This window comes from Podarcis gaigeae, assembly GCF_964106915.1.
Source record: "Podarcis gaigeae genome assembly, chromosome: 13".
Taxonomy (NCBI): domain Eukaryota; kingdom Metazoa; phylum Chordata; class Lepidosauria; order Squamata; family Lacertidae; genus Podarcis; species Podarcis gaigeae.
The window spans coordinates 24,772,760-24,788,704 of NC_139689.1; the positions used below are offsets into that span (position 1 = coordinate 24,772,760).

The following is a 15,945-nucleotide window of genomic DNA, read 5'->3' on the forward strand; positions in this document are numbered from 1 at the left end:
AGCCGACAGATGACTTTCCCTGGGTGGTGAGTATGTGGCATTCCCCACCCGCCTCCAGTCAAAGTTCATACTCTTGTGTGATTTGTTGTTTCTTGCAAAACCGCAAATCTCACTTGAAATCATTCTTTTCCCTTCAGTCAGGGAGTGATTATTTTCAACACCATTGTGGTTGCTTCAGGAAAAGGTATGTATAAAGAGTATTTTTCTGCCATAAAAGTGGGGTAAACATTTCATAATTCTGAATCATATTGCCAGTTCAGTAGACAATCTTTAATACAAACTGTAGACCTTTCATTTTTATTTTGGTGATTTGACCTTTGTTATTATTTTAACTTGTTGATTTTTTCTGGTTTTGGTTGTGAGACACCTTTTGTGGGCTTTGCCTAAAATGTAATAAAAATGGTGTAAATAAATAAATAAATGCATTGAGGTAAAATTGACTATTACTGGTGATTTTTTTCATATTATTGGTCAAATTTCACATCTCTCTGTAGTTTCTATAAATCCCTGGGGCATGCCATTAGCATGATATACATAGAGTAGCTGCTTACATAAAGTGTATTAGAGTGGCCTGCCAAGGATTCTGCTTCACAAAATGCACTCAATATTTTTCTTAGTGTGCATTTTTGAACCATGTAAAGGGAGACCTCAGCCAAAATTAACTACATTGTTTACAATGGAAGTGTTGAGTAAATGCTTAAAGTTCTCCCTTTGAAATTATTTGTAGCTAAAATGCTTGAAATTACACCCTGAAGTATGAATTACCTACATTCAAATTGGTTAACAACCTTTCAGGGTTTTTAAATTTTTAAATGTGAAAACAATTTGTGACAAGTTAGTAGACCCATTTAAAAGCAAGTTGTGTTGCAGAAAAACCAAACAAAAACCATGGAGATTTAGCTCAGACGTATCTCATTCTTTTTAATTTCTGCCTTTCAGGCATGAAAGTGTTATACGTTCTTTTCTGGATTGCTGATATTGTGAAGCTGATGGTGGGAAAATGGCAACCCCTTGGAAGTGTGATGCAGTCTTTAAAATCTAAAGGTAACTTAGATTAAAATCAAGTCAAACTTTCTCAGAAAACTTTTTCTTTTTCTTTTTAAAAAATAATTTTTATTAGTTTTCTTTCCTCATAACAAATATCCATTATCATTACTAAACATTCATTTTCCAATTTCCCCCCTCCCTGTTGACTTCCCTCAACTTCCATTTCTCATTTGTTACATCAAATGATACATTCTGCTGTTCGTATGTAATACTATGTTATCACATTGCTGAACTTCTTCTCTGTAAATAAAGTTGTAAATGTTTATTTAAATCCTGCCAACGAGTCCATGCATAGTTCATCAACTTTTCTTGCCATTGTTCTTTTGCTGGTACAGTGGTACCTTGCGTTACAGACACTTCAGGTTACAGACGCTTCAGGTTACAGACTCTGCTAACCCAGAAATAGTACCTCGGGTTAAGAACTTTACTTCAGGATGAGAACCGAAATTGCGTGCCAGCGGTGCAGCGGCAGAGGGAAGCCCCATTAGCTAAAGTGGTACCTCAAGTTAAGAACAGTTTGAGGTTAAGAAGAAGAAGAAGAAGAAGAGTTTGGATTTGATATCCCGCCTTTCACTCCCTTTAAGGAGTCTCAAAGCGGCTAACATTCTCCTTTCCCTTCCTCCCCCACAACAAACACTCTGTGAGGTGAGTGGGGCTGAGAGACTTCTAGGAAGTGTGACTGGCCCAAGGTCACCCAGCAGCTGCATGTGGAGGAGCGGAGACGCGAACCCGGTTACCCAGGATTACGAGACTACCGCTCTTAACCACTACACCACACTGGCTCTCCAGAACGAATTAAGTTCTTAACCCAAGGTACCACTGTACTTCTCTGGTCTTCCAATTTTGTGTTATTAAAATTCTTGCTGCTGTTGTAGCATACATAAATAATGTCCATTTTTCTTCGGCAACTTGTCCTAAAATAACTAACCATCCTTGTCTAGTTCCTTTTTGTATTTTAAATTGATTTGTTATCACCTGATTAATAATTAATTTTGCATTCTGTTCTGAATATATGGCTTGGATACCAGTCTTAATTTTTTCTCCAAATTCCATTTCTTCAAGAACATTTTTCATAAAGTCCCAAGAAACATTATCAAACGCTTTTTCTGCATCTATAAACATAAATGCAGCTTACTTTTCATTTTGAACTTCCAGGTATTCTGTTATGTTTAAAACATTCCTAATATTATCTTTCTTTTGTCTACTTGGGAGAAATCCTGCTTGATCCTGATGTATATATTCTTCCAAAAAAAATTTCATTCTGTTGGCTAAAATATATGCAAACAGTTTGTAATCATTATTTAATAATGAAATGGGCCTATAATTTTTAACTAACGTTATGTCTGAATCTTGTTTTGGGATTAATGTTATATATGCCTCTTTCCATGTTTCTGGGACTTCTCCTGTTTTTAAAATCTCATTCATCGTGTCTCACAAAACTTTTTCGAGTGAGCAGGGAGATATTTCTTTCTCACATTTCTAGAATAAAAACAACTTTGGAGAGTTTTCTACAAATGCGGTAGAACAACTGCTGCTGTAATAGAGTTGCCTGTGAGAATCAGTGGTGGAAAATGATATTTTCTGGTCCTCTATATCTATATCAATGTGTGCCCTCCAGATCTTGTTGGAATACAACTCTCAACACTCCCAGCCAGCAGTCCTCACTTATAGTCATAATAACCAGTAACTTTTAAGTCCAATTCACCCATAAGCAATATTTGAGTAGCTATATCCTCACAGAAAAGCATCGGGAAAAAAATGTTTATGGGTAAGTTAATGTAGTACAAACCATGGAGAGGAACAATGAATAATGATTGGTTTTGGAGTGGCTTTAATCATTTAATGTAGTGATAGAGTCCATCTAACCCTGAAGCTTGCATTAAACATTTTTCTTCCTATCACAGAGAAGCAGGAAGATTCCCAGCCGAAATGCCCTGAAAAAAGGGAAGGAATGAATCTAGGTAAATATTACTTCCCATACTTCCCATACTGAGGGACGACAAGGTAGTATGAATAATTTTTTTGCCTCTGGAAATGCTTTAATAATTTGAATTATGGGTTATTAAACTGTTGGGTCAATGGTTTAGCCCACCTTTTGAATTTGTTACGCTGAAATCTTAATGAAAATATAGTTAAAATAAAATACTTTTGAATAACATGTCTGAAAATTACAATGTTTTTATTTATCTTGTTTTTGACAATTATGGTGAACTTCATAAATGTATGAAAATACTTGTTGCGGATGTAGCTTCCACATTCAAGATCGTTCCTGTCTTTGACCCACAAATGAACTGTGAAAATTTCCCTTGCTAATAAGGGTACTCAGTGTCAATTTAGCTTCCTTGCACCCCCTGAGAAAACAAAATATCTCCTAGATAAACCCAACCTTACTTTGGAGAGTCTTGGCTTATCCCAGATTTATTCCAGAGGTCAAAGATTTCACTATGGTCAGTCATCAAGCAAATCAATCTGCCTTCTAGCTCCATAGCATTTCCTCTTCCCAGTAAACAAATCTTGTAATGATCCATAGTTTGTCGGCCTTTGGTCTCCAGCCTCATTGAAGCTGTCAGCATGAGACAGTGGTCACACCACAGGAATGGATTCAACTGGCTGGCTTAACCAGGTGGGGGTAGCTGATGGGTTTCAAATCCTGAGTGAGTTAGGGACTTAACACAAAGACATGCTTCAGCAGATTGAGTGGACCAATAGTGGTTCCAACAGTCAATAAGGCAGTTTCTGCACGTGCTGTAGAGGGAAATGAAGGGCAGATAGGGCTCATCAACCTGGGAGAGTGGTCCATCTAGGAGAATGAAAACTCTGATCCCAAACCTCTGCTGCCTTATGGGACATCTTCATGAGAAGAAAAGGCTACACAAATCTGGAGAGGAGCTTGTAAGATGGTTGGATGGCATCTGGTACACCTGCTTTCAGCAACTCCTGCAGCCAACCTGGTGCCAAATGTATTGCTGTGCTTTCCTTTAGACCACATAAGTGAGGCTGAGAGTTTGGTCTTGTCACTTGGGCAGCCGAGGACCTCCATATACACTGCCCAGGCTTGTGCCTCAGAGAGGTCACTTCAGTGCTGTTAACACAGCAAAAAACAATGCAGTTTGACTTCATCCCTGGAGGCACACTCCATTGTCTCTTGCAAGAGATGGATGCCAAGAACTGCTGATAACACAGACTCCCAGCTTTCCATCTCCTCTGTCTCCCCCTGTTTGACTCTTCCTCATTGTTTATAAAGTACCTGCTGTGGCTTTGACATTTGTCTTGTTCCTGACATCTCCCCAACATCCTTTACATGTAGGTATGCATGTATATGACAAATCCTTCTATATATTAATTGTTCCCCCTGATAAGAGCGGGAAGGATTTTATTGTCATGTTCTGATTCATTATCAAAGCAATTACAAGTGATATAGGAAATAGCAGAATGCTGTGAGTGGAGTTAATTGCACAGGTACTTCCCATAAATGTCCCCATTTTTAGCCAACAGGATGGAACTGCAATATCTTTGGTTACATCCTATTTTTAATGCAATACTGCCCTCATCCCAAACTGTCTATCCATGAATACTTCACCCCGTCTTTAACCGGTTTTATATTCATCTGTGGTGTGTGTTTTTTGGTTTGTTTTTGTTTGTTTTTTGCTTTTCAGATATCATTCTGGCCTATATTTTTCAGTTTCCTGACTTCATAAAAGCAAAAGCAAAAGGTCTTCAAGAATATGCACACAACTTGTGGCCTGTCAAATCTATAGGTACTTTAAATATATACGTAACTCAAACAGTAAAAGTATAGGCAACCCATTAACTATGAAATTCATGTTTATGCATAACATTTTTTTCCATCAGTTTAAAGAATTGATGATTTTGGTCCTGGCTCTAAACATATGATACCTAACCTGAGGCAGAAAGGGAGAAAGCATTCTAGAGGGAAGAACTGGACTTAGAGGACATACACCTTCTGTTTTGCCAAATAAATAAAATCACATTATTTTAGATTCAGCGGCAATAACACTTGTGGGGGGAAATTCATTGCTTGAATACAGAATAATATGCACATCAAAATGGTCTTTAAAGAGAATAACATGGCATAAACAAGATAAAATAATTACCCATTCAGTTATCAGCAGCTTCAGGAAACAATAACAAAAAAGGATGCAGCTAAGCAGTACACCGAACCCTTATGAGCAGGGCCTACATATATCAAAGCTCCAATGTCAGACCCCATCAGGGAGATTTATGCACCTTAGGCCCTTTGTGGTTACATGCTGGCTGGCCTGATATCCAGATGCCTCACACCTGTTCCAGAAGCTATTATTGGGATGATGCAAGGGATGTTATATCACCTGCCAGGTGAGGTAGGCAAATAGGCAGGGCCCAGCATAGTTATTAATCCTGCAGCTCTACTGCTTCTGGCAGTCACTCAGCCTTCAACTGGCCCACAAGAGCACCCTTGCACTTCCTGCTGGCACTTATCCCTGAAGCACAAACAGAAATCAAGACAATAAAGTCAACCAAAAGCCCTTGGGAGTCCTAAAGGGCTTGATCCTTTAGGATGTGCCAAACAGCAAGGAGGAATAATAATTGTACAAACCAGTTGACCTACCTCTTTGAAATAAACCAGTTGACCTACCTCTTTGAAATAAAAAACAAAAATCATCAGAAAAACAATAGGTTTTCTACACCCTCTCTTATATTTAGGCTCCAGGTTGTACGTGTGTTGCACCTCCACTTTGCCAACTGGAAGACTGACAAGTGCCATCTCCCGGTCCTAGAGTCATAATTACAATGCTGATTTTAAAGCTGATTTCATCCACATGTATGTCTTAAATGTTACTCTTGTTCTGTGACAGAATGTTTCCTGAGAAAATGCTATGAAAAGGTGCAAAATACATTTAAAGGTAGGTTACCTTAAGTAATTCCAACTATTGTATTGCAGAAGAATAAGAAATTATGTATAGATCTATAACTGCAATTAACTGAAAGCAGAAGCTTCCAAGCTCCTTCTCCTAGATGAATTGGAGAAGGGAAGGCAAGTGTGCAGCATATGAGACCAGGAGGAGGCTAGGAAAAGCAGAAGGAACAAAGCTGGAAGGAATTCCAAACCTTTTGCTTCCACTTTCAGTCAGCTGTAATTTGTCATGACACCAGGACATACTAACTGCCTCTACAGTTTTTCAAGCACCATTCCCTTCTTTATTTGTGCACCGGTCCCTGACTTGAGGTCATAGGCAGAAAGCTGAGATTTTGAAAACACAAGGTGACCTTTAAAATATAGAGGTACTTTAAGTATAAGGTTGACATTTTTAAAGACCAGCTAACACATATAGTAAATATAAGGAAATATCTGTGTCATTCACACTTTTCTACAGACATTTTAGTCCTATTTGGAAAAAGAATATCAGTGATTGCAGATACCTGCATCCTATAGAGAGGAATAGGGCTTAGAAGACATGTGTTCTTTCCCATATTTAGGCTTCTAGGTTGTCTATATGTGGCACACCAGTTTTGCTAACAGTTGACATGATCATTGCCACTACCCAGTCATGTAGCCATAGAATTGTAGAGTTGGGAGGGACCCTGAGGATCATCTAGTTCAACCCCACTGCAGTGCAGGAATCCATCCAAGGTACGATAGCTTCACTAATTCCAAATATTGCATTACTGAAGAATCAGAAGCGCTGTGTAATTGATTGAGCAATTCTTGAATATGAAAGTGAATGCTTCAACTACATATGCACCTTCTAATAGCTCTCCTGTAATGTGTTTGACATTTGTTAAAAATCTCTCTAGCCTTAGTCCCATCACCTTCCTTTTAAAAACAGTCAAGACTTGTCTTCCTCATAAAACAAAGATAAACAGTGCTTATGTATCATTGATAAAACATTTGCTACTGTTTTCTTACATTAATTCCACCCAAATGATCTTCACTACTGGCATTATTTTCCCAAATGAATTTATTCCCCAAATGAATTTTGCAGTCACTCCTGCTCTGAGATGGTGGAAGCACTACCATAGATTAGAGGAGAGCTTTCAACCTATTCTTGTTTAGATAAAGAGATTTTCATCACCAAGGACTTGGATGATGTTTCTTGTTTGCCACCTCCTGTTTCATTATCAAAACAATATCCAGTAGAGCAAGAAAGTCACAAGGGAACAGCAATCACATCGGAAAATGCACAAACTCGCCCTATGGCTTCAGGATAACATAATTGGGGGGGGGGGTTGATTATGTAACAAGTGAAAGCCTTCTAAAGAGCAAGACTGATTAAAAAACCCCATAGGGGTCTAGCTCAGCAGAGGCAGAGCTAACTGTTCCGGCACAACCTGCAACAATGTCACACACACACACACACACACACACACACACACACACAAACACACCCGCCTCTGTAGCTCAGGCCTTATTTACCTTTCCCCTTTTTGTTTTTCAGGCATTTCCTTCTATATTCATGAATTTGTGAGATTGATAACAGAATGTCTACAGCTTTTGAAATCCAAAGGTACTTTAAGTATATGACTGACATGTTAAAAGTACAGATCATCTATTGCAGGAGTGCAGTCGCCCTAGCCTGGGGGCTGAATGCAGCTCTTCAGGCCTTTCTAACCATCCTTCAGGGTTCTTCCCAAGTTATGACCCCTCTTCAGGACTCAGTCCTCACCAGCTTTGCTCTGCACCCTCCTTGAGTGTTTTTGTCTGGCTGGAATGTATGCTTGAACTATGATAAAGGCTCGTGCTTGCCAAAACTAAGAGCTATGGGTGTGAGTGTACTAGAAACCCCTGGTTTTTGTATAAATGGAATGAAACTTGCATTTTTACAATATGAGTAATATCTCTTGCAGTTCTTACTACCATCTCTGGCCTGGGCCACCACTGGCACAAAACCCCCCAGGTTGTGCACAAGCATGGCCCGTCTATGAAGCAGAGGGAAGCAATTTGCCTTGGGTGGCAGATCCAGCCCCCTACCTGACTGCACTGCTGCACTGACAGCAGCCCTGCTGCGGCTTTACCCAAGCCACTGCCACTGCTGCCACAGTGCCTTTGTCTCCACTGCTGTGCCCTCGCTGCTGCCCCACTGCATCATGGTTGGCAGTGCATGCACGACCACAAGTAGGGGTGCAGTTGTGGCAGGACCAATGGCAGCACAGATGCAACAGTGGGGGGAAGGAAGGGGAGATGAGGGTGTCTGAATCTGTGGGGGATGGCATTTTGCCTACAGTGGCCATATGTCCAAGGCTACCTGTGCCTGCCCAAGAATATATCCCTTAGTTGGAAAAGGGCTCCACAACCGTTATCTGTTAGGTGGAAAAACTGAGCATCCATTCTATTCTATCCTCACTTTGAAAAAATTGTGATATTGGTCTGGACATCTAAAACAAATCAATGATTCTATACCCTCCAAAAATTTTCTAATAAAAATAGGGACATCCCATTGCATAATAATAATTTTACTATTTTTGCCCTACACATCTTACTGGGTTGCCCCATCCACTCTGGGCAGCTTCCAACATATGTAAAAACATAATAAAACATTAAACATTAGAAAAAAATACTTCCCTATGCAGAATTGCCTTTAGATGGCTCAGGGGTTGAATAACTCCATACCCTCCAGCATTTCTCCAATGAAAATAGGGGCATTCTAAGGAAAAGTAGGACATTCTGGGATCAAATCGGAAACTGGGACGGCTTCTCTAAATCAGGGACACCCCTGGAAAATAGGGACACTTGGAGGGTCTGTGATTCTAGACAGAGGGTGTTGTCTTCAAAGCTACACCAACTCCTCCCATAGCTTCAGGACAACTGCATGAGGGTGGGAAGTGATTGCCTGAGATGTGAAAGCCTCCTAAAAAGCAAGCTTGATAAAAATGGGGGGAGGGACTGTGGAAGTTAAGCTCAGGCCTTTCTCATCCCCCCCTTTCTGTTTTTCAGGCATTTTTTCATGCATTTGTGACTCTGTGAAATGGACAGTGAAAAGACTCGTGGGTACTTTAAATATATGATTGTGTAGCATTTTCATCTAACTCTCCTTGAGTGTTTTTGTCTGGCTGCAATGTATGCTTGAAGTGCAGAAAAGGCTCTTGCTTGCCTGGGCAAAGAGATATGGGTGTTGGGCATACTTGGAGTGTCAAACTTGAATAAAATATGGGGGGCACAGGTAAGCCCCGACCCACATAATCAATCACATGGCATGCCACGCACACACCATTTGAATGGCAATGCCCATCAACACTCTCAATTATTTTATTGGGGTCCTCAGCCTCTAGGAGTTGGCTCCTGTGGGTGTACTAGAAACCTCTGATTTTTGTGTAGATGGAATGTAGCTTGGTGCACAAATGTAAGATTGAAATCTCTTGCTGTGTCTATTATCACCTCTGGCCCTGGCCACCAGTGGCCAAGGATTCAGTTGCCAGGGATTGCAGCTCTTGGGTTCAAAAAGGTTCCCCAAACCTGACCTGTTAGGTAGAAAAAACTGGAAATATATGCACACCATCAATTCTTAGTGTTGTCATATCTTGAAGAACAGATAAGAGGACAGCCCAAGTCACCTGAGCCCAAATACCCCAGACATTTCCTTTAAAATGTAAAAATCTGCCCAGACGAGCATGTTAACCCCCCAAAAGAGGAGATGTCCAGGTTTTCCTGGACGTATGGGGACTTCTCTTTGAAAAAATGATGATATTGGGATGGAATTCCTCACATTAAAGGGCCTACTGAAGTAAGTAGTGAAATAGCAGGGCAAGTTAATACACAATATTTATTGCATAAAATGGGATTGCTGGTTTCCCTCAAGCTGTATTTCAGAAGAAGCTGCAGTGATCTTCTCTGATGCTATATTGCACACAAATAGACCCCTGTCAGCAGACTACTTGTGAGCAGAGTGATTTGTGTGACTTGTAATCGGGGCCTGGTGAGATTCACAATAGGAATCATCCTTAGTTTCATTTTCATGCTGTTTACTGTTTTAATCTGAAACTTTTCATTTGCAGGTATAATCTATTTTTCATTGTTTCCTGATTTAAAGTCAGAAAATGGTAAGTGTTGGAAAAGACTCTGAATTAAAAGCAGAGGCACTGTATGCACTTTTCTTTGTTTCTTTGTTACATAAGAAAATCTTTAATAAAAAACTAATTTTTAGAAAGCTAAAAGATTTAAAACAATACAGCCAATAAAAAATATTAATTCACTTATTCTAAGTTGGTACTGTAGTAAAATACTTCACCACTTAAACAACTATTTGATCCCAACTTTTCGTTAGAAAATATATCACAAACTTTTAGTTTTCTTGTGGTTATATTTATTATATTATTACATTTACACTGGGAAGTGTTGTTGAGCGTATGCTCGTTTCCTTGAATAAAAAGTTAGCTTCACTGACAATTGGCCCTGCTTCTTCATGCTGACCTACATCTGTTCCCATATGCATGTTGGGGTTAAAAGTGGGTCCTGGGTCTGTAAAGGCTGATGATACCCCAGTTGAGAATACTAAGTTCAGCTGATGTATGTTGCACATATATAGGTATTTGCTAATAAAATACCTGCTTAAAATTACAACACTGAATCTAGAACTTCATGTTGAAAACATCACATAGTACCAGGAATGAAATACATTGTGTGGCATTATTATATTTGAGGGCTCTGCATCCTTCATGTCTTTCACAGAAGACAGCTAAGAAAAGGGAGAGGGAGGAGTTTGAGTACAGCAGGAATGGAAGAACAGTGGATGGATGGCAGAACTTTGAGTAGAGGAAGCAGGGATGGAGGAACACTGACAGAAAAATGGTTATTCTTAACAACAGCATAGGTCTGAGTAGAGCACGCAGGGTGAAACAGTGAGAGGGCAGTAGTGATTTTAAATAATGTCAGAGTAGGAATTTGAGCCACACACTGATTCTAGTTTTATTTTGAAATGTTTACTACATGTAAAATCCATATATTTTTTTCCTTTGCAGATGAATTAAAGAGAGAAATAGGTCAGTATTCTAACATCACCCAGCTTAAACTATCAGTTGATTCTATATTGCAACACTTCTTATTGTCTGAATCCATTATGTCCAGTAGGTTTTTGTTCTAACAGAAAGCACTTCCTTTACACAAGGAAGTTTTTCAGTGTTCCACCACCGAATTTCTGATTTTGGAAGGGGAGGTAAATAATACTTCATTTTAAAATGTCATCTTTATATTATATCTTTTCTTTTTCAGAACAACTGAAGGCAGAAATAGGTAATTCATATGTAACATTTCACACTAACAGGGGGAAAATGCATGTTCTTGAAAAAATAGTATATGACAGGTTGTCAAACAGAATATGGAAGAGAAGAGGATAGAGAGGTAGTTATAGCAGAGCACAAACTTCCTTAGGTGAGGGAGTGATTCTTTATCAAGATCTACTGGGTTAAGTAGGGTTAGGATCCAGTGGTTCTCTGGCTGACCTGATAGGTTGCTGGTGCAACTGGACTATACTGGCATAACTCTCCATTCTTGGCTCAGCTGGATATATGCTGGCATCCCCCCGTCCATCCCAACTCAGCCAGGACCCAGCTGGCTGTCAAGTAACATGAGCAAAATGTGATATAGTGTGCATAGAATATGCATATTTGTGTGGAAATAACATATAAGATTGCTTGTGGAATGTGTACATCAGGAAATATTGCATTAATGTGTGTGTCAAGAGAAATCCACTAACAATGCTAATGAATTTTCACGAGGACTTTTCATTTGGGAATGTGGAGAACTGAGCCTTAAGATTGGGAAAATAAGAAACCAAAGTAGACAGATTAGCCGATCCCTGTCTGTTGCTATCTTTCCTTCTGGCAGCTGCCCCTAGATGCTGATATTCAAAATACGATCATATCTTGGCAATTAGCTATTTTCCCTTACTGCCAGGAAATCCAACATATTCCTTGTTGAAAACAAAATCATGCCTGGAACACAGGCCTGAATTGGATGTAATGTTATTCATGCCTCTGGGTCTTTTGTTAATAGATTGCAGGTAAAGGGGAGAGAACCAGTTTGGGAGCAGGGTATAGGGATCCTTTCTCATGAAGAATTCTGGATACATGTTACTTCGGTGGCGGGGATTGAATGTGAGGGCCCCTTCTAATGAATACTACCTTGCTTTGTTCCCTTACGATACTGGTGCCAGAATGAGGATGGGTCCATTCATGTTTCCACAATTGCGGAAGCAGCCTCTCATTAGAGAACTCCTAACATGCTCTGCATTGCCCATGTGCAGAGAACTGACACGGGTTGAATATTTGTCTGGACGTCTTGTGCCAGCATTCCCAGTGGTTGTGTGACTAGCACTGCCTGTATCATTATTGCCCATGAAACTTCTTTGTCCATTCCTTTGTTCACAGAATTTGCAGATGTCCATCGCTACATAGGTGAGAATAACAAATGCTTGGAAATACTAATTAGCAAAATGAGAACCAATTAGAATCAATACTGGGGTTTGCAGTATTTAATTATATTAATTAATTAATTAATTAATTAATTATATGAATTAATATAATTAAAACCCTAGTTGTTTCATAGGGCTTATGTAGACCATCCTGCAAACCACATCTCTCTCTCTCTCTCTCTCTCTCATCCATCCTAGATCCTAGATTTTATTGAAACTTTTCAACATACACTGCAGTAAAAAAACACACACACTCTGTGTAGCAAGCAGACTGTGCTTGATACTCTGTTTCCCAGAAACAACTGATACAATGGAATCCCAATGTCATAAAGGTCTTTGTGCTGGTCTGGGTAAATTAAGGTGGCACTTACAGTGTCAGAATGTGTGTTTTGTACATAGAACGTTTCAAGTTATCCCTATCGCTCATCAAAAGGATTTTCAGACCCTTCTAGGTTTATTTATTTTTGCCAAGATATGGGATTGTCAGTTCCTCTACTTTCTGATTCAGCTCCAGATGCAGCTTTTAGCTGTATAAAAATGCTATGTGTGATTTGCATCTGACCTTGCATCCCTTAGGGATGTCCCTGGCCCCAGCTAGCACAGTCAGTGGTCAGGGATAAATGGAAGTGTCCAAAGAGATGCTTCTTCCAAACTTTGCCTTGGTCAAAGGCAGCTCCCTTGCCAAATCCCCTCAAACTAGATAGCAATGAAAGGTAAGGAACCCTTCACCTTTAGAGTGTTCATATTTGTCTGTCCTTCTATCCCTCCTGACCTTTTCTCAGCTTTTCACATTCATGTTTAAGAGGGGTGCACTATTACTGTGCATAATTTATTTAAAAATCAACACAAAGCCTGCTGCCCCAAGTGCAAAGAATGTGCCAATTATCCTGAAAGAAAGAGGTCCACCTGTGCTGTAAATAATGCACAATAAATGACAACCCATTGAACATGCTGGAACTTTCGTTGTCGAACACTTCAGAAGTTGAACGTTTGTCAGGGAGTTATGTTTCTCTCTTCACAGTAATTGCCACTTCACACCATTGACCTTTTTATGGTCTTTATTTACAAGTATTTACAGAAGTCATCATGAGCTAATCACCATTAGTCTGACTCTGTTGAATCAGATACCACCAGTGACCTCTTCCTCCATTTCCAGCATCTAATGTGTGGGAACTTTATGACTCTCCTTTGACCCTGTCTTTTGTCCTGTATCTGGCTCGAGCTATTATAAATCTACCTCCTCCTTCTGATTCAGAGCTTAACCTTTGTGGTGCCTGTGAGGCTGCCTGCTCCCTTTCCACCTCTTCCTGATTCCCTGCATCTACAGGAGTTGACGTTTCCCCGCTGGGCTCTCCTACCCTCTCCTCTTCTGCCTCCTCCATTCCTAACCAAACGCTCTCTTCCATGTCACGGGATTCTGAGCGTACTGATTCTGCCCTGACGTTTCGGCTTTCAAACACCGACAACCCAGAAGTGAATGCTTCCATTTTCGAACCCACCTCGGAAGTCAAACTGAGGCATTTTTCTCAGTTTTTTCAATGGATTTTTCCTACTGGGAATTGCACCTCGGTTGTTGAACATTTTGGAAGTCAAACGGTTTTCTGGAATGGATTGCAATTGACAATCGAGGTTCCACTGTACTATGGACTGAAATAGAATTGCATGGGGGTGGGCATGGGTTTGATACTCTTTGAAGCACACTTTGTTTACTTCTTTTACTTAGAAAGAGTGCCCATTATACATACATAGATAGATGATAGATAGATAGATGATAGATAGATAGATAGATAGATAGATAGATAGATAGATGATAGATAGATAGATAGATAGATAGATAGATAGAGAGATAGAGATAGAGATAGAGATAGAGATGATAGAGATGATAGAGATGATAGAGATAGAGATAGAGATAGAGATAGAGATAGAGATAGAGATAGAGATAGATAGATGATAGATAGATAAGATAGATAGATAGATAGATATAGATAGATAGATAGATAGATAGATAGATAGATAGATAGATAGATATAGAGATGATAGATAGATAGATAGATAGATGATAGATAGATAGATAGATAGATAGATAGATAGATAGATGATAGATAGGTGCCATTTGTAGTTATCTATTTTCAGGCCTGAGTGTGATCTACAAGGGGGTGTCACTGTCCTTAAAGAGTAACACATAGCTCAAGTCTGTGCCTTTGTGTTAAGTCCTTTTTTCTTCTTTGCAGCTAATGTGGTCTTGGACCCCAAGACAGCTCACCCAAGACTGAACGTTTCAGATGGAAAATGTTTTTGGGACACAGGAAACATATCTAAGGTTCCTAACTGTGAGGAGAGGTTCGACTCCCATACATTTGTTCTGGCAAAAGAATGTTTTTCCAAAGGAAGACATTACTGGGAAGTGGAAGTTGGCGAGAAAAGAAAGTGGGATTTAGGGGTTGCCTCTGAATTTGCTCATAGAAAAGGGGAGATCACTCTGTCTCCTCAGAATGGCTACTGGGTTATAGGACTCGAAGGTAGAAAAAATTATTGGGCTCGGACAGAACAATGGACCTATCTTAAAGTGAGTGGGAAGCCAACGAAAATAGGGATATTCCTAAACATGCCAGCTGGAAGCCTATGTTTTTATGATGTCCACAATAATAGGAAGTTATACACATTTTCTATTTGTTGTTCTGGGAAGCTGTATCCCTTCTTCTCTACAGGCTCTGTAGCTTCAGAGCTAGACAGCCAGCCACTGAAGATTTCCCCATGGCTTAAAGAAGATGATATTGTTGAGGAAGATGGGAAGAAACCAAACATCTCAAAGATGGCTCAGGATTAGTGTAAATCTTTCGTTTAATGAAAACAGCAGGAGAGAAGTAGAAGCGGTTTTAAAAAACCTAGACTAAAAGCATCCTTGTTTAAAGGGTTATATTATCACAACTACAGGGAAAAATTCTAACCAAAAGGATGCAACTTTTTAAACATAAAATTTAGAATTTTTTGGTGGGAAAATTCATTATGTAATTACAGAAACAGAATGGATTTTCTGTGTACTTTTCTTGTGACCAATGTAAACATCTGTCAACCTCTTTACATAATAGTTTGTGTTGTAGCAAATATGAATTGAACATAATTGAACTTAGCACTCAACAATTTGTGTATTAACTGGCTTGAACTTCCCTACAAAAAGAATAAAGGAGTATGCAAAAGCTAGTTTTAATGCTTTTTGTTTTGTTTTAAAAGATGTGACCAGTGTAACACTTTTGCAACCTGAAGAATGTGTTTGTAATTTAGATAAGTGTTTTCTCTAAAAATATTTTTTTAAGCCCATCTGAGGCAATATACATAAAAAAAAAAATTACAGGCAAACCAGGCAGACACTGAGGGTAATCTATAATTTACATTATCTTGTAATCTATAATTTACATTATCTGGTAATCTATAATTTACATTATCTGGTAATCTATAATTTACATTTTCTGGTAATCTATAATTTACATTATCT

General features: G+C 39.3%; 1 protein-coding gene across 3 annotated transcripts; it reads left to right on the top strand.

Annotated features, from left to right (window-relative positions):
* Positions 1–26: 26 nt before the first annotated feature.
* On the top strand, positions 27–15,653 carry LOC310829586 (E3 ubiquitin-protein ligase TRIM39-like). Of its 3 annotated transcripts, XM_083708265.1 has the most exons (12): positions 56–184; positions 940–1,044; positions 2,952–3,008; positions 4,704–4,805; positions 5,904–5,951; positions 7,485–7,553; positions 8,981–9,034; positions 10,039–10,083; positions 11,002–11,022; positions 11,252–11,272; positions 12,409–12,435; positions 14,684–15,653. In XM_083708265.1, the coding sequence occupies exons 2-12, from the start codon at positions 942–944 to the stop codon at positions 15,277–15,279; spliced, it is 1,143 nt and encodes a 380-aa protein (XP_083564391.1). In that variant the 5' UTR covers positions 56–184; positions 940–941; the 3' UTR covers positions 15,280–15,653. The 3 variants fall into 3 exon arrangements, with proteins under 3 accessions (XP_083564393.1, XP_083564391.1, XP_083564392.1); XM_083708266.1 differs by lacking the exon at positions 8,981–9,034; XM_083708267.1 differs by lacking the exons at positions 4,704–4,805; positions 5,904–5,951; positions 7,485–7,553 and having other exon boundaries at positions 27–184.
* Positions 15,654–15,945: the final 292 nt, after the last annotated feature.